This window comes from Lepidochelys kempii, chromosome 9 (genome assembly GCF_965140285.1).
Source record: "Lepidochelys kempii isolate rLepKem1 chromosome 9, rLepKem1.hap1, whole genome shotgun sequence".
NCBI lineage: Eukaryota > Metazoa > Chordata > Testudines > Cheloniidae > Lepidochelys > Lepidochelys kempii.
In genome coordinates, this window is record NC_136388.1 from 54,529,399 (window position 1) to 54,548,007 (window position 18,609).

General features: G+C 45.1%; 1 protein-coding gene across 1 annotated transcript; it reads left to right on the forward strand.

Moving 5' to 3' along the window:
* The first annotated feature begins 11,429 nt into the window (after positions 1-11,429).
* On the forward strand, positions 11,430-18,002 carry SMCO1 (single-pass membrane protein with coiled-coil domains 1). Its single transcript, XM_078854216.1, has 3 exons — positions 11,430-11,548; positions 15,586-15,735; positions 17,279-18,002. Exons 1-3 carry the CDS (start codon positions 11,430-11,432, stop codon positions 17,700-17,702), a joined length of 693 nt encoding a protein of 230 aa, XP_078710342.1. The 3' UTR covers positions 17,703-18,002.
* Positions 18,003-18,609: the final 607 nt, after the last annotated feature.

Consider the following 18,609-nt stretch of genomic DNA (forward strand, 5'->3'; position numbering starts at 1 on the left):
AAAAGCTGTCCCCTGCTGAACAGAATTACTCGATCATAGAGAAGGAGTGCTATGCCATTGTGTGGGCCGTCAAACATCTAAGGCCTTAACTCTTTAATAGGAGGTTCAGGATTCTAACTGACCATTCACCTTTGGTATGGCTTAACTGGACTAATGGCACAAACTCCAAACTGCTATGCTGGAGTCTGGTCCTGCAGGAATTTGAGATGAAGAGTATAAGGAGATTATGCATATTAAACAAAAGGAGAACTGGGTATCAGATGCCCTGTCCAGAAAAGAGGAATTTTAGGTATACTGCTTCCACTGTGGACAGTGTCCAAGTCTCTGGCAGTAAGTTCAGGAGGAGGGTGTGACGTTGCACTCCACATGCTTTATGAAAATATGCTAATGAGTGTGAATATAATGTAACTGGAATATGCTTTATGCAAAAGGTCTCTTGTAAGATACCATTACAAATCTTATAATCTATTTAGTGTGTTCATCCTATTTGTATGAATGTATCGTTTCTATGGGCTTGGCTACACTTGCAAGTTAGAGCGCATTAAAGCAGTCCCAGGCGCCCTAACTCACGACCCGTCCACACTGGCAAGGCACTTAGAGCGCCTGGACTCTGCAGCTGGAGCGCTCCCGGTAATCCACCTCCACGAGAAGCATAACACTTGCTGTGCCTTGGCTGAAATGCCCCAGCGTCAGTGTGAACGAGGTGTTGCATTACTGCACTGCGATCGGCCTCTGGAAACATCCCATAAACATCCCATAAATAAAACATCCCATAAAACACCCCTTAAATCAGATGGCCACTCTTGTCATTGTTTTGAACTCAGCTGTAGGAATGCCGATATGCCCTTTCAAAGCTTCGTTTCTGACGGCCGGCTGCTTATCTGCTCCGGGACAAAGCAACCATTAGTGTGGAATGTTGCTGCTGTGAGTGTGTGTGAGAGAGAGGCGAGGGAGCGGGGGGTCTGCACTTACAAGACAGCATGCTGACATGGTCTCAGCCCCTCGAAAACCAACTCTCTCTTCCCCCCACATACACACAACACACTCCACTCCACCCTACTCCCCACCCCATTTGAAATGTATGTTGCAGCCAGTTGCATGCTGGGATAGCTACCACAATGCACTGCTCTCTGTGGCATTGCAACAGCTGCTAACATTGCCGCGCCAGTGCGCTTGAATCTGACAGCGTGGACATAGTGCAGCGCTTTCCCTAGTATGCTCTCCGAGGGCTGGTTTAACTCACAGTGCTCTACATCTGCAAGTGTAGCCATGCCCTATGTCTGGAGTTAGGAGAATAAGATATAAACTTGTATTACTGTTGTAAACATGTTAAGTGGAAGCCATTAAGGGTGCTTCAGAATCAATCACCTATAAATGGCTCTATTTACTTGTAAGCCTTCCTGTGTTCCTGTGAGTCAGGCCAGAAAGAATGGAGGCTTGGGGTCTCACAGGACATGTGATCATGTCACCTGGTACTGGAATTCATTTTAAACCTGGTGCTTTTGCATTTAGAAGGAGGGGTGGGGACCCAGAGACACAAAAGATTTCTGCCTTGTGCCAAAGCCATAAAAGGGGGTGGGACAGAACAAAGGGGGCTGCAGTCATGAGAAATCCCCTTTGTTACCACCTGAGGTGAAACTAACAAGAACTGTACCAGGGGAAAAGATTGGGCCCAGATTAGGAAGGAGTCTTGTCTGTGAAAGAAACTTATTGGAACATTTCTGAGGATGAGATTTACTTGTATTCAGTTTCTTAATGTAGTAGGCTTAGACTTGCGTGTTGTGCTTTATTTTGCTTGGTAACTTACTTTGTTTTGTCTGTTATTACTTGAAACCACTTAAATCCTACTTTTTATGCTTAATAAAATCACTTTTGTTTATTAATTAACCCAGAGTAAGCTGGGGGAACAAACAGCTGTGCATATCTCTCTATAAGTATTATAGAGGGGGGACAATTTATGAGTTTAGCCTGTATAAGCTTTATACAAAGTAAAACATATTTATTTGGATTTTGGATCCCATTGGGAGCTGGGTGTCTGGGTGCTGGAGACAGGAAACCTGCTGAGCAGTTTTGGTTAAAGTCTGCAGCTTTCAGGGCGTGGTTCAGACCCTGGGTCTGTGTTGCAGTAGAGTAGCATGTCTGGCTCAACAAGACAGGGTCCTGGAGTCCCAACCAGGCAGGGAAAATGGGCTCAGAGTTAGTTTAAGCACGTCAGGTGACAGTCGCAAGGGGGTCTCTATGACTGAACCCGTCACAACGTCTTATGCATCAGTAAAGATTAAAAGATTCCTTACAATTGTATATGCTTTATCTTATTTTTTTATCCTTTGCTTTTGAATATTTAACACTCTTACATTTCCATGGTGACAATAAAGTAATGCCTTCTATCAGATGTGCATTTCAAGGTATAAGGGTATCATCTCTATGGCAGTGTGAATCTTTGTGCTGCTCTCATCTTTGTAATCCTCATATCCTGAGCAAAAGGACAGTCGACACGCTTCTGGAATTAACTTTTTAACAATTAGGAAGTGTCTCACTCAACAGTTCAAAAAAATAGAGTTAAAGTCCCTCACGGCAATGCAGGAAGCTATGGGAATAGGGGGAACAAGAAATAAGGTGGGGGGTAAGAAAGTGGTATGAGGAGAGACAAGAGGTAACCAAATAATTAAAAGGGAGAAAAATTGAAAGGCAATGACATTGCAATGAAAGACAGGTAGGAGAGAAGGAAAAAGAGAAAGAAATGGTGCACAATGTTAGGGCTAGCAATTTATGTTCATTTTTAGCTCTTTACTCACCCAGCCCCATGCTGGCTCCTTCTATCTCTCTGCACTACCACAGTTCATTGGAGGGACAGGCATGGTAGGGCCCAGCCTCCAGTCTGAGGATGAAAAGGAGAGCCAGAGATTAATCAAAAATTATAAAAAGCCCCATTTCTCTCTCTTTTTTCAGATATAGTGATGCTAGTCTGCTAGCACACAAATGTTTGTAGTGTCCAGAGTAGCATGGACAAACATGATAGCTAACAAGTTAGCTGGCAATCAACTAATGTTTGTAGCAAAAACCTTTGATTCTTGTGATGTCAGAAGCTGGTCCAATAAAAGACATTACCTCACCCACCTTGTCTCTATATAAAAGCCAGGTATTTTTGTTCTGTTTGTCCACCAGCTAGCACAATGGAGCCCTCGTCCATAAATGCTACAATAATACAAATAATAATATATCAGGAAGAAGCTGAACAGGGCACAACCCCCTTTTCAGATCACCTTTAAATAAGAGTAATTCATATACAAAGAAAGACAAGTGGGGTGTTTGTGTTGGAGGAGCTGCACCAAATTCATAATTCATTAAGTAACATGTTTGTGTGTTTCTGAACTATATTTGGATGTACTGGCTATAAAAAGCCTTCAGTGGAAAGTGACCTTTAGCAGAAGTCAGATCTCCTGTCCATGCTGTTGCTGACTGCCCACAAGAGAGAAGATTCAAGCCTATTAAAATTGCATTTCTTCTCTTCCTGTTCCCCATGAGGATGACCAAAGAGGCCATATCTCTGCACTCCCTGAACAAGACATTAAACAGGTTACAAAGGGCTGTGTGTGTTAGTACTACAAGGAGGAACAAGGCAAGGCTCCATTGTGCTGGGAAGGGGCTATTGCAAGATGGGCAAGGGACGAAACTAACAACTACCGGAGTGACAGGTCTGTATATTAGATGAGCCTGTACTTGTTTCTTAATTCTTTATGGGAAATAGAGGGGGTATAAACATGAACTTAGCAGCTGATGGGCCTCAGATCACAAGGAGTCTCCTTGTTTCTCCTTTATCTCTGAAAACAACCAACCGCCTGTTTTGTGAATAAGCTTTTGCATATAGTTCGCAAGTATTTAACCCTGTGACCAGGGTACACAAGTGCTTTGCCATCAGCCTGAATGCAACCTCTTGATCCCCAATCATAAATGATCTCTTTTTTTAAATGTTGCAATTTGGTTATGGACCAGCAGGAAATTCTAATATTTCCATATTGAACCATATGCTAATGTTCTGATAAGGTCCATTTCTGAACAAGTGTTTTTAGGAGAGCTCAGGCCCAGGATGGGTTAGAGGCAAATAGCTCAGAACCCAGTGGATTCAAAAGACAAGAAAGGAAGGAAGGCACCTCACAGAGGAAACTCTACTTCATATTGTGTATCTCATCAATTGCCTGGTCACATATAACCACTTTCTTTAATTTGCAGACTATTTTTCTAATTTAAATAGTTAACAGTTCATATTAAAATTAGAGGAGAAGGAAAGAAAAAGATTTGAAAATGCTCCTATAGTTACTGGAGATGGTTAAAAAATAGTCCCTTTTAAAAAAAAATAGTTTATATGCGGAAATCCCAGGTCTGACATTATTCTGCAAATGTTATATAACAAGGGAAGCTTGAGTATGTGTAAAGCTGGTGTCTGCTTAAATAAATATCATTGTAGTAAAAGTGGCTGCTGTAAAACAAATATATTATTGCTGCTGGGATGCAGTATTTCAATGAACATTTCTAATATCTCAACATCTTCATATTTGTATGCAGATTATTTGTATTATGGAAGTACCTAGGAAAGGAACCCCAAAGATCAATGCCCCACTGTGCTAGACATGATAGAGACAATTAACAAAGAAGATAATCTTTTTCCCAAAGATCTGACAGTCTACGTGTCAGAACACAAGTCCATGAACACACACACCTGGAATATGAACATCTATAGCTTAGCTCTAAAACTAATAAAAATGATGGTGTCTGATTTTCTGGAAAGGATCTAAACTCGGAAAGAAAAGCCATCAGCATTAAATAATGTATTTTTAAAAAGCCTCTTTTTTCCATATAGTGTTCAATAACCTTCATAAGAACGTGAGCTCTGTTTTTACTGGATGTATTCTAAGTGCAGTGCTGTATATTTACAGGAAGAGCAGCAGGAAGGTTTTAAAAGCTTTCTTGTAAAGGATCAGGATTTGTTTTGAGCTTGTACAGAATAAGATTGACACAAGGTGGTATTAATTTAGTAGCAACCTCATTGGTTACCACTTTCAAAAAGTAAAGAGACTCATCACTCTATAATCTGAGTGCCTCACAATTATTAATAAATTCTCATAAAACCCCAGTGAGATTAGGAAATCTAACTAGTCCCATTTTACTTAAAAAAACAGGCACAAAGTTAATTTATTTGCCCAGAATCACAGAGGTTCAGTGACACAGCTAGTAACAAAATCAAGTTTTCCTGACTGCCAGCCCTGTGTCTTAAACACAGGACCATCCTGCCCTGCATTCTTCTCTCCTGTTCGCTATATGTGGATGCCATCCTGATGTTTTCCCACATTTGTAATTGCATCAGTTTGTGTAAGTGTAAGTGTAAAATAATTCTTATTTTGAAATGGAACCCAAAGAAATGTGAGTTATTTAAAAAGTCAGATAACCTACCTTTATCCTTTGATGAGTGAGGAATACATTTTCGTTGGCAAAGTGAATATTGGGGCAATGTAGAGCTGATCTATTCCCCAAAGGCTCAAGATGCAAAATTTTCCTGGGGTTTGCTCTTATTAATGAAGGGTCATTTCCATGAATCATAATATTGTAAAACCACTTCATAATTTCAAGTGGTCACTGCAGTGTGAATTGGCATTTTCAGAACGTACCCTTGTGAATTCTTCAGTGCACGTAGCTTAGAGGCTGGGAGCAGTTTCTCCCAAGAACAGAAATGGCTGGAAAAGCCAAGGCAACCTTGGCTGGAAAAGCCAAGGAATATTAAAGCAACATTATTAAATATTAAAGGCAGCAGAGAAAAATTATTGCAACAGTGGTGACCCATTTTCATCAGTAATTAAATCTATTGGCCATTTTCACCATTTATGTAGAAGAAAGCTTGTGAGAACAGAAACCATGAATCTTTGTTCACGCAACTCTATCAATGAGCTGTTACAATCTGTAATGAATAATTCACTCAGCCTTTTATCTCTGACTTATCCACAACCTTACTTTTACAAATATGTTTGCTCGTGTTTTCCAGCAAATGTTACCTAAATAAGTTTCAGGCTGTAGATTGTTGACAAAGTGTGATGAAGTGGGGATTTTCCCTTGTTATGTTGTATGTGAGCCTATGTGAGTCTTACTGTTTTGTGTGAATGCTGTGTGTACCTCAGTTTCCCTATGTATTGCACCAATGTCTAGGTGGTAGGAATAAGGGGGTGTGACTTTTGCAGAGGCTGTTCCAGCTGCCTGCACTGATGCTATAACCGCCCCTTCATAACCTGAGACCCAGGAGGGGGATGCGACCAGGTGACTCTTGGCCCAGGAAGCAAGACAAAGGCCGGAGGAGGAGTAACAAGCAGGGCAGGGGCCAGACAGCTGGAAGCGAGTCAGTCTAGGCTGGCTTGGGGCTCAGGGGGAGGACCAGAGCCCTGGCTCTGGGCTCTCTTCCTCCCAAGATGGACTTGGGTGAAAGTCTCTGATTTCTGTTCTAACAAGTTCTGTCCTACGCTGTGTTCCTGTCAACTAATAAACCTATGTTTTACTGGTTGGCTGAGAGTCACGTCTGACTGCGGAGTTTGGATGCAGGGCCCTCTGGCTTCCCCAGGAGCCCTGCCTGGGCAGACTTGCTGTGGCAAGCACACGGTGTGGAAGGGGATGCTGAATGCTCCAAGATCAGACCCAGGAAGGTCGAAGCTGTGTAAGCTTCTTGCCATGGAGACAGTAAGCTCAGAGAGAGGAGGCATGCTCCCCCAGAGTCCTGATTGGCTTCATACAGAGTAGTTCTAGAGCACTGACACAGTGACTCCATGACAACCAGTGGCAGACGTGGGATAAACTACACCCCATGGACAGAGCATCCTGCAGTAAGTGACTGGGGAGCAGTAAAACGAAGAGGGATTAGAGAGAGTCGGACATGCTGCAGGCTCCAAGAGGTGCAGTTCCAGGAGGTGGAGGAGCCTACGGCTTAACCCCAAGAGAGGTGGACCCCCGAGAAGGGCTGTTGCACTGAAGGGGTTCCTCCCAGGGACCATGGGGTGCTAAAAGAGCACAGGCCTCTGAGTCCGTGACCACTTGGGAACAGCATGGAGATGGCCTATAAGCATCTCCTTAAGGAGGACATAGTAGAGCTGTGCAGAGAAAGAGGGCTGCGCATTGGAAAGCTCACTAAGGCACAGCTGATTGCTCAGTTGGAAGAGGAGGATCGCTCTAAGGAGCTGGTTCCTGACCCAGCTGGGGCCGCGAGAGACGCTGGGAGCAGCCAGGCAGCCCCAGGGCCTGCGCCAGTTCCTGACCCAGCTGGGGCCACGAGAGAGGCTGGGGGCATCCAGGTGTCCTGGAAACCCGTGTCCCTGACCAGCTGGGGGTCTCCACCAGGTTCCCCATCGTTGGATCTGAGACAGATGGAATTGAAACTGAGATTGAAGGAGTCAGAGGACCATGAGAGACAGGGAAGACATGAAGCAGATCAGCAGGAGAGACAGAGGCAGCATAAACTGGAGATGGCTGAGCTGAGAGGCAGAGGGACCCGTCCAGGCGTGAATGGGGATGGACCCTGGGGTGCCAATTCTGCAGGGAACCTCGACATTAAATTGCTGCCCCAGGTTAAGGAGAGGGGAGATATAGATGCCTGTCTCACGGCCTTTGGGAAGGCTGGCAATTGGATTGAGGCTGGCTCTGCAGAAAGGCTCTGTTGTCTAGCCCCCTTCCTGGGTCCCAAGGCCATAGAGCTGTTTAGCCAAAAGGGCGGGGTGGCAGACTGGCTCTCACTCCTGGCCCTAGCATATGTCTGCGTGGACTCTCCTGGGCTCAGGCCCCTCGGACCCTCAGTGGGAGTGGAAGGTGGTGGTCAATGGGGAGACATTCCTGGGGTGGGGAGACCCTGGGACAGAGAGAACTGTTGTCAGGCCCCAGGTGCTGCAGCCTCACCAGGTGCTGAGGGGCTGTGTGACCTGGTTGAGGATCCAAGGGATGAAGCCCCTCCCCCTGCTATGGCCCAGGTCCCTGTGCAGACACAGGAGGAGTCGGGCTGGCTGGTAGTTGGGGTTCTCCAAGATATCAGCTGCGAAGTCCTGTTGGAGGATGTCTGTGTCTATCTGGGGCAGGATCCAGGCCATGCTCCTGTAAGGACAGAGGATTTGAATTTGAATCCAGGGAACCAAACGGCTGCGACTGAAGCGGTCAGTGAAAATACAAATGACCTGGCTGGCAGGGAGGAGGAGCTGCTAAGCTCAGAATACCTGCCTGTCTGTAACCAGAGCCCTGGAGCTGAGTGGGACAGAGAGATGCTCCCCGCCTCCCTGCACACGGGGGAGATGGCTCACGCTGGCTCTGATGCTGTGGGCAAAGCAATGGGCTCTCTGCCTGCCCTCACTGGGACATCAGGGGCAAAGCTGACCCCGGGGGATCAGAGACCCCAGCTGAGTGTGAGGAACCACAGCCAGGGTGGGAAAGCTGCCAACCAAGGCTGCCTTGTCCAGGGCATAGGCGCCAACTTCTGCTCCCGCTGGTGGATGCTCAACCCCCCTCTGCCTCCGGCCCCGCCCCGACTCCACCCCTGCCCTGCCCCCATTCCAACCCCTTTCCCAAAGTTCCCACCCCAACTCCGCCCCCTCTCTGCCCATATTCCGGCTCCTTCCCCAAATCCCTGCCCCAGCCCTGCCTCTTCCCTGCTGCCTCCCCTGACGGTGCCACGTTCCCGCTCCTCTCCCTCCTCCCCCACCGGAGTGGCCAAACACCTGTTTGGTGGCGGTCGGGCAGGAAGCGCTGGGAGGTAGGCGGAGGAGCGGGGACGTGGTGCGCTCAGGGGAGGAGGAAGAGGAGGAGATGGGGCAGGGGGGAGGGGGGAGGGGAGCTTGGTTGCCAGTGGGTGCAGAGCACCCACTAATTTTTCCCCATGGGTGCTCTAGCCCCAGAGCACCCACGGAGTCAGCGCCTATGGTCCAGAGGTGCAAATGGCCTCGAACAAGGGTAAAGCAGCCTTGGGACACCTGCCTGTCATAGAGGAGCCTTTTCAGAAGGTGGCCCTGGGCTTGGTGAGGGACGGATGGTAGGGGAAGGCCTCCCCCGATGGATAATCAGGGGTGGAGTATGTACTGACTTTCTCGCTGAGCTCATGGGTCCGGCCAGGGAGAATCTAGCCAGGACCCAAGGGAGGCAGAAAGTCTGGTATGACCAGTCAGCCTCTGGCACCGGCGACCAGGTGAGGGTTCTCATCCCGGTGAGGAAGAATAAGCTGCAAGCTGCCTGGGACGGGCCTTTCAAGGTCATCAAGCAGTTGAATGAGGAGACGATGTGGTGGAACTGCCCAACCAGGCTCACAGCCATTGAGGGGACCAGGTCAACATGATGAAGTGTACTGTGACAGGGAGAGGCTGGTATTGGCCATATATGGCCAGTGGGAGAAGGGGGAAGATCCCTGGTGGGTCTCTTCCCTGAGACCAGAGCCGGTCCCTTGCTGGAATCAGTTCCCCTCTCTGACCAGCTAACCCATGCCCTGCAGGCAGAGATCAGAGAGACGCTGCATTCATACCAACAGCTGTTTTCCAACTGGCCTGGGCTCACTAACCATGCTGTCCACTGTGGGGATCTGGGAGCTGGCCCTCCCATCAGGTGTTCCCCACTCAGAGTAATGGGGAACACAGAACAGCCCCTGGAGGGAGAGGTCAGAGACATGCTGGCTTTAGGGGTGATCCAGCCATCCACCAGCCCTGGGGGCCTCTCCCGTGGTGCTGCCCCCAGGAAAGATGGGTCGATCCAGTTCTGTGTGGCCTATCAGAAGCTCAATGCCATCACCATGTCTCGTGCCTGCCATACCTAGGCCTGATGAAATCCTAGACAAGTTGGGGTGGAACTCGGTACCCCAATACCAGGGATTTTACCAAAGGCTCCTGGCAGGTGCCTTTGGATCCAGATGCCAGGTTGAAACCTGCTTTTCTCACCCCTTTGGGGGTTTACAAGTCCCTAGTCCTATCTTTCAGCCTCAAGGAGGCGCCTGTCACCAACCAGCGACAGGTGGATCAATTACTGAGGGGGATGGAGAATTTTACCCTAGCATACGTTGATTATATCTGTGCCTGTCAAGGTTCCTCCCCCACTCTGAACTCTAGGGTACAGATGTGGGGACCTGCATGAAAAACCTCCTAAGCTTATCTTTACCAGCTTAGGTCAAAACTTCCCCAAGGTACAAAATATTCCACCCGTTGTCCTTGGACTGGCCACTACCACCACCAAACTAATACTGGTTACTGGGGAAGAGCTGTTTGGACGCGTCCTTCCCCCCAAAATACTTCCCAAAACCTTGCACCCCACTTCCTGGACAAGGTTTGGTAAAAAGCCTCACCAATTTGCCTAGGTGACTACAGACCCAGACCCTTGGATCTTAAGAACAATGAACAATCCTCCCAACACTTGCACCCCCCCTTTCCTGGGAAATGTTGGATAAAAAGCCTCACCAATTTGCATAGGTGACCACAGACCCAAACCCTTGGATCTGAGAACAATGAAAAAGCATTCAGTTTTTTACAAGAAGACTTTTAATAAAAAATAGAAGTAAATAGAAATAAAGAAATCCCCCCTGTAAAATCAGGATGGTAGATATCTTACAGGGTAATTAGATTCAAAAACATAGAGAACCCCTCTAGGCAAAACCTTAAGTTACAAAAAAGATACATAGACAGAAATAGTTATTCTATTCAGCACAATTCTTTTCTCAGCCATTTAAAGAAATCATAATCTAACACATACCTAGCTAGATTACTTACTAAAAGTTCTAAGACTCCATTCCTGGTCTATCCCCGGTAAAAGACCAGCATATAGACATAGACAGACACAGACCCTTTGTTTCTCTCCCTCCTCCCAGCTTTTGAAAGTATCTTGTCTCCTCATTCGTCATTTTGGTCAGGTGCCAGCAAGGTTACCTTTAGCTTCTTAACCCTTTACAGGTGAGAGGAGCTTTCCCCTGGCCAGGAGGGATTTTAAAGGGGTTTACCCTTCCCTTTATATTTATGACAGTGCCATTAGCCAGATCTGGGAGGACCAGGTGTCCTAGGCGAAGAGGGAGCTGAGTCACCTCCAGGATGCAGGGCTGACTGTAAAAGCTGAGATGTGTAAGGTGGGGAGCGGCTGCCTAAAGCCAGAGCCAGCCAAGGTGCGGGCAATCAAAGACTGACCTGCTCCCCAGACTAAGAAACAGGCCCAGACCTTTATTGGGATGGTGTGGCACTACTGGAGGTTTGTGCCCCACTTTAGCTCTGTGTCAGCTCCCATCACTGAGCTATGCAAGAATGGTGAGCCAGAAAAGCTGGTCTGGACCGGGCAGTGCCAGAGGGCTCTCTGTACACTGAAGGAGGATCTGGTCAAGGGCCTGGTGCTGGGAAACCCAGACTGACAAGACCTTTATGGTGTTCACCGATGCCTCACAGACAGGGTAGGGTATGGTGCCGAGGCAGGCCAATGCAAAGGGGGAGAAACACCAGATCATGTACCTGAGCAGGAAGCTGCTGCCCCGGGAGCAGAGCTACGCAGCCATAGAGAAGGAATGCCTGGCCACAGAGTGGGCTCTAAAAGGCTGCAGCCGGATCTATTTGGGCGGCGCTTCACTGAGTATCTGGACCACTCGCCCTGCCGTGGCTGCACCAGATGAGAGATGCCAATGCCAAGCTCCTGAGGTGGAGTCTGTCCTTTCAGGATTATGAGATGGAGGTGGTCCATGTTAAGGGGAGTGCAAATGTTATAGCTGATGCTTTGTCCCGGAGAGGGGGGCCTGAACTTCCCCCGATCACTGGGGAAAGTGACCCCACTCAGTTCAGTCTCGAAGGGGGGAGAGATGTGACAAAGTGGGGATTTTCCCTTGTTATGTTGTATGTGAGCCTATGTGAGTCTTACTGTTTTGCATGAATGCTGTGTGTACCTCAGTTTCCCTATGTATTGCACCAATGTCTAGGTGGTAGGAATAAGGGGATGTGACTTTTGCAGAGGCTGTTCCAGCTGCCTGCACTGATGCTATAACCGCCCCTTCATAACCTGAGACCCAGGAGGGGGATGCGACCAGGTGACTCTTGGCCCAGGAAGCGAGACAAAGGCCGGAGGAGGAGCAACAAGCAGGGCAGGGGCCAGACAGCTGGAAGCGAGTCAGTCTAGGCTGGCTTGGGGCTCAGGGGGAGGACCAGAGCCCTGGCTCTGGGCTCTCTTCCCCCCAAGATGGACTTGGGTGAAAGTCACTGATTTCTGTGCTAACAAGTTCTGTCCTACGCTGTGTTCCTGTCGACTAATAAACCTGTTTTACTGGTTGGCTGAGAGTCACGTCTGACTGCGGAGTTTGGATGCAGGGCCCTCTGGCTTCCCCAGGAGCCCTGCCTGGGCAGACTTGCTGTGGCAAGCACATGGTGTGGAAGCAGATGATGAATGCTCTGAGGTCAGACCCAGGAAGAAGCTGTGTAAGCTTCTTGCTCTGGAGACATTATGCTCAGAGAGAGGAGGCATGCTCCCCTAGAGTCCTGACTGGCTTCATATGGAGTAGTTCCAGACCATTGACCCGGTGACTCCATGACACAAAGTGTTTGCTGACAGCTATTCCTTTGAGTATCTAGTCTGTGAGCTATGTGATTAGTCACTTAAATCATAGTATTGTTCCTATTCTCTAATTGATATCTTCATATAAATAGTAGGGTTTGAACTCTTACTCCTTCACTGCTAATGAAGTACTACTGTACTGCTGGAGCTGGTGTGCTGACTATTACATTAAGGAATAAGTGTGATAACCAGCCACTAGAAGGGGACAAAGACCCATTCTACTGAAATGAGTTACTCTGACCTTTGTAAGCTAATTCTATTTCTGCCCAACATGAATTTCATTTTCTCATTAAACAAATTTCCTTTGTGATTAAACAAATCTCTGTTACTAGCCTAAAATTCCCTTTTGGCAAACATTTATATGAAAATGTTTACACTTTTATGAGTAAAATGAGATGTAAGCATGGTTAAAGCAAAATTTTATTTGAAGTTAGTTGCCAAAAAAATTCTCATTGTATATTACAGAAAAAAAGGGGGTGGAAATCAGCTGTTAATAGGTTTGAGTATCAACTGTTCCTACCACCTAAAGTGAAAAGAGACAGAGATTATGCTATGACCTGAAAACTACTGGATATTTTGGCATTACAAAAACATCAGATAAAGGTGAAAAAATAGACCAGGAAATGTAATATTTGTAAGGCAAAGAATTATACTCTTAGTCTAGGGAGCTCACCAAATGCAACAGATCTCAAAGTCTTTGGAGCAGGACCAGTCTTTTCATTCTGTGTTTATACAGTCAGTGCCTTGCATAATAGGGTCCTGGTCCATGACTTGGGCTCCTCAGCACTATCGCAAAATGAATAAAACAGTAGTAAGAATACCCATGGACCAGACTGCTGTGGAACAGAGACTTGCAATTCAATAGCTGTTAGGTGCCATAGACAGTTTTTCAAGATAGCCTGAAGTTCATTCCAATAAAAAAAATAAATCAAGGCTAACTGAACTTCTAATTAATCAATACTTGGCCAGTTGTGGGATCCCTTGTTATTTTTATGAAATCTAGGCAAAAAACCTTTCAGTCTAAAGTGTTTCAACAGCTTCAAGATCCTAGAAATACCCGAAAGTTGCACCTCGGGAGAACAATTTAACTGGGATCTTAGGAACTTAGTTAAGCTGTTACCCTAAATTATTCCTGAGGAACACTATCAAAATGGACGGTAACCAGCATATTCCACGCCTTTACATCTACAGAACAGCAGTGAAGGAATATAAAGCATGTTCCCTGCCTCCTCGTGTTTTGACATAAGTTCAACACAATAGCACCTCATAAAATAAACTTTCTGATAGAGGTCACATGGAGAAACTTTAAAATCAAGATACCTCTTTTAGTTATATTATTCATAGGAAATATGAAAATAGACCACTGTTAGGATATAGATATTCAGGCCTGTCTGCAAAGGCCTGTACTTTAAGAATTTAGGTGTATTCTTATCGCTTGGCTAGTTCTAGAGGTATAAAAGAAAGAATCAAAATCACTATCTGCTGGTGTAAGGGCCTTCTCTTACTGTGACTGTCTGAGACCCTGTTCTTAGGCTAAGGCCTTTGGCTAAGCAGCAGAGGCAGCCATAAGCTGGGAAGCGAACGGTCACATCCTCACATTCCAAACTAGTCACATTGAAATAAGGTGCTATTGGGCTGTTAGGCACTATCAGGACAGGATTGTATTCCTATCACCTCCAGAGAAAGGGAAGTGCCTAGAAAATGTAAAAGGAAACTTAGTTTGATAGCATCCTATCTGGCAAGAACTCACTTATCAATAGCTGGGATGTGAAACCCTCACTTCTGTATTGTCTTGTCATTATGGTTTCCACTTTGCTATTGTTTGTCTGTATAATCTCTGTCTGGTTCTGTGATTGCTCCTGTGTGCTGTATAATTAATTTTGCTGGGTGTAAACTAATTAAGGTGGTGGGATATAATTGGTTAAATAATCATGTTACAATATGTTAGGATTGGTTAGTTAAATTTCAGGAAAATGATTGGTTAAGGTATAGCTAAGCAGAACTCAAGTTTTACTATATAATCTGTAGTCTATATAAGTTTTACTATATAAGTTTTACTATATAATCTGTAGGGAAGGAGGATACTAAGGAAGGAAACTGGAATCATGCTTGCTGGAAGTTCACCCCAATAAACATCGAATTGTTTGCACCTTTGGACTTTGGGTATTGTTGCTCTCTGTTCATGCGAGAAGAACCAGGGAAGTAAGTGGGTGAAGGAATAAACCCCCTAAGAACCACTTTCTTAGAAATCAGAAGGAAAACATAACAAGCACTTACTAGCTGGAAATAGCCTTTTTTGTGCTGCAGCTATTTGGTTCTGCCATATTTAAAGAGCCACCTCTAGAAAAGCATGCTGGGGAAATATGTTCCTATAAAAGGAAAACCTTGCAGTAGAAGGACAGGAGTGCTGAGAGCCATAGAACCACCCTATAAGCCATGTATATGATGGAAACCACTTTAAGCCAGGGGGTGTAGTAGCACCCCTAGTTCTAGCACCTATGTAGGGAGAGTTAGTAGGGACTAGGAAGTCACCAGCCATGGTACTGAAGGAGGCAAGGAAAAGGCTGGTTTTAAGTATTACAGTATTATTTAAGTATTAGGTATTATTGTATTTTCATGGTAGATTTTATACAGGGCTGATTTAAATGTTATATAGGATCAATTTGGGTCCTAAAATGAAACCCTCAATGAGATTAGACTGAGCTTGATAGGTCACTATTAGTAGACATTTAATCTCTTATGATAAGAATGAGGGTGTCTGATACATTAATTCAGATAGTCTTCAAAGACTGTCAAGGTTATGTTATGACTACTTCTAAAGGACCCAGACTACATCAAGCAACTGACGCTCAACTGGCAAACACCTTCAAAAGGAGTCAGAATGACTTCCAAGTAAAATGGAGGAATCTTAAACTGGATCTGAAGTTAGTCATAATGCAGCAGAAATGGAGCCCTCTTTCAGTGTAGAAGTTCAGATATACTGATTCTAATAATGACTCCAGTTCTTATATTCCTTAGGGTGGAAAACAGGCTGCAGATTGTGGAGACTCAGTTCAAAGAGCTGAACTCTGCCATGGATAAACTGACACAGAAGCTGCAGTTTCAGGATAAAACCCTGGAGAAGCAGGTGGACGAGGATGAGATGTGGATATCCTTGCTGGAGGACAGGTGAGCCACAGAATTAAAAAACAGCTCAGTTTCCCCTCCATGCATCAGCTGGGAGATTAGAGAATTGAGAAACGTGTAAATTGTATATGTGCAGGTGAAGATGAATAGGCTTATGCTACATTGAGTGAAAAGAATAAAACTCTTTCTATATCCAGGGATGTGGCTTTGAATTGCCTTTTACCACAAGAGAATATAGTTTGTTGATCTCAGCAAATGCAAGGCAAATTCCATTCCAAGTGCAAAAACTTCTAAAGAAATTTTAAATATGCACTAAATATTATTATATCTTAAAAACCTATACCATTTCTAAGAATACCAGAGACACCATATGCTCTTTCAAAATCTTTCAGATAATTGTGTCCCACTATAAGCAGTAACAATCAGAATCTTATTAATGCCCTGGTTTTGTTCTGCTAGCAAATAAGGCCAAATCTTTCACATTTTGGTGCCTGAAGTTAGGCTCCCATATCCATATTTAGACATCTAAATAACAGGCTTTTTTTAAAAGGTCCTGAGCTACTCACAGTTCCCATGGAAAGCAATGGTAGCTCAGGTGCATAGTGCTTTGAAAAACAGGCTACTTTTAGATAACTCTGACCTGATCCTATGAAAACTTACAGATGTGTAACTATGGGCACATAAGTAGTCTCACTGAACTCAGTGGGACTACTTATGAGTAAAATTACACACATGCTTAATCCTCTGCAGAACTGGGGTCTAAATACATGGCAGAGGGGCATTGCTGGCACATGATGGCATATATAACATTAGTAGACGTGCAGATGAATGAGCCCTTGATGGCGTGGCTGATGTGGTTGGGTCCTCTGATGGTGTAGATACATTGGCCAAACCGGACAGTCCCTACATAAAAGAATAAATGGACGCAAATCGGACATCAGGAATGGTAACATACAAAAGCCAGTAGGAGAACACTTCAATCTTCCTGGACATTCTATAACAGATTTGAAAGTAGCTATACTTGAACAAAAAAACTTCAGAAACAGACTTCAAAGAGAAATAGCAGAACTAAAATTCATTTGCAAATTTAACACCATTAATTTGGGCTTGAATAGGGACTGGGAGTGGCTGGCTCATTACAAAAGCAGCTTTGCCTCTCCTGGAATTGACACCTCCTCATCTATTATTGGGAGTGGACGACATCCACCCTGATCGAATTGGCCCTGTCAGCACTGGTTCTCCACTTGTGAGGTAACTCCCTTCTCTTCATGTGTCAGTATATTTATATCTGCATCTGTAATTTTCACTCCATGCATCTGAAGAAGTGGGGTTTTTACCCACGAAAGCTTATGCTCAAATATATCTGTTAGTCTTTAAGGTGCCACCGGACTCCTTGTTGAAAATGATAACTGTGTGTTTGCCTTTTAAGTAGAAGGGTTACTGTGATGTGATGGTTGCATTACCAAGGATTACTGGGGTTACAGATCACATGAATTCTCCACTTATTACCTAAATGGGAATGAGCTGAAGTATATGGGAAGTATTTTTGTCTAAGAAGTGGTTTCTGTCTCCATCTCCATGGCAGGTTCACTTCAGTGGAGATAAATCTTTTCTACAGCTATGTCAGTGAAATGCTCTGCTGCTTACATTCCCGTGTCAGAGTGAAGCTGCCAGATCTGGCGGGAGGCCTCCCCACCTTAGCCTCTGTCATGAGGCACAAAGGCAAGAACCAGAAAATTAGACTGGTGTGGGAAGCTGTGCTGGAGATGCTGGGGCTGCAAGAAGGAGATGTCCTAGCTCTATGCACCTTTTTCATCATACGTTGCTCTGAAGCACAGTATTACCCAGCTAACCAGAGGCAAAAGTACACCAGTGATATCAGCACAATGATAACCAAGGTGGTGAAGAACCAGATCCTCCAAGAGAGCCTGCTGTGTGCTGTACAGGTGGTAGAGAATGGCAGAGCACAGAGGGATCCAAAAAAGAAAGTAACCCTTGTCCAAAAATAACCTATGTGGCAGATTTCTTAAAACTCCCTTACCCACTTAGGACAAACAAGCTTACAACCTAAAGAGGTTCCTACATAAACATGCAATTACATATCCCAACTACTTCCGTGCATGTGTATATCAACACACAGATCCATACATACAAACACTCTCAACCATGACATGCTAATCTGTATCATGAGTCTGAAAAGCCAAGCAGATTCCCAGAATCAATACACCAGTCAAAAAGATTTTCATCACCATCATGTACAAGCTCAGTATGTACATGTAAATGTGTAGCCAGAGGCTGCTGGGAAGGACACAAAGATTCTTCTGTCTCTTAGCTAAAGATTTTGACACTTGCATAATGCTGAAGAGTTCAAATGCCAACATTTTCCAGCATAAAATCTGCTTTACTGTACTTTGTATTCTCATTGCATGTCTATGAAAGCTGTAAACTGTAGTATGCAACAGAGACACTAATTTCTTGTAATAAAACTCCTTGGTTTATTGTTTAATGTGTGTTACTGGTCTGTGGAAAATCAGTATTTTCACAGAATCCTAGGAATATAGGACTGCAAGGGATCTCCTGAAGTCATCAAGTCCAGTCCACCATCCTGAGGCAGGACCAAGCATACTTAAGACCATCCCTGACAAGTGTCTGTCCAACCTGTACTTAACTTCCAATGATGGGGATTCCACAATCTCCCTGAAAAGCCTATTTATTCCAGAACTGAACTACCCTTATAGCCAGAAAGTTTTTCCTAATATCTAATTTAAAATCTCCCTGACTGCAGATTAAGCCTATTAGTTCTTGTCCTTCCTTCAGTGAAGATACAGAACAATTGATCACCATCCTCTTTACAACTGCACTTAACGTATTTAAAGATTTACCAGGTCCCCTTCAGTCTTTTTTCAAGACTACACT

Excerpts from the sequence above, each read along its gene's own strand:
- SMCO1 (XM_078854216.1), top strand. The coding sequence starts at position 11,430 with ATGGTGCCGAGGCAGGCCAATGCAAAGGGGGAGAAACACCAGATCATG. Across the intron at positions 11,549-15,585 it reads AAGGAATGCCTGGCCACAGA|GGTGGAAAACAGGCTGCAGA; the intron begins GTGGGCTCTAAA and ends TATATTCCTTAG. Across the intron at positions 15,736-17,278 it reads ATATCCTTGCTGGAGGACAG|GTTCACTTCAGTGGAGATAA; the intron begins GTGAGCCACAGA and ends TCTCCATGGCAG.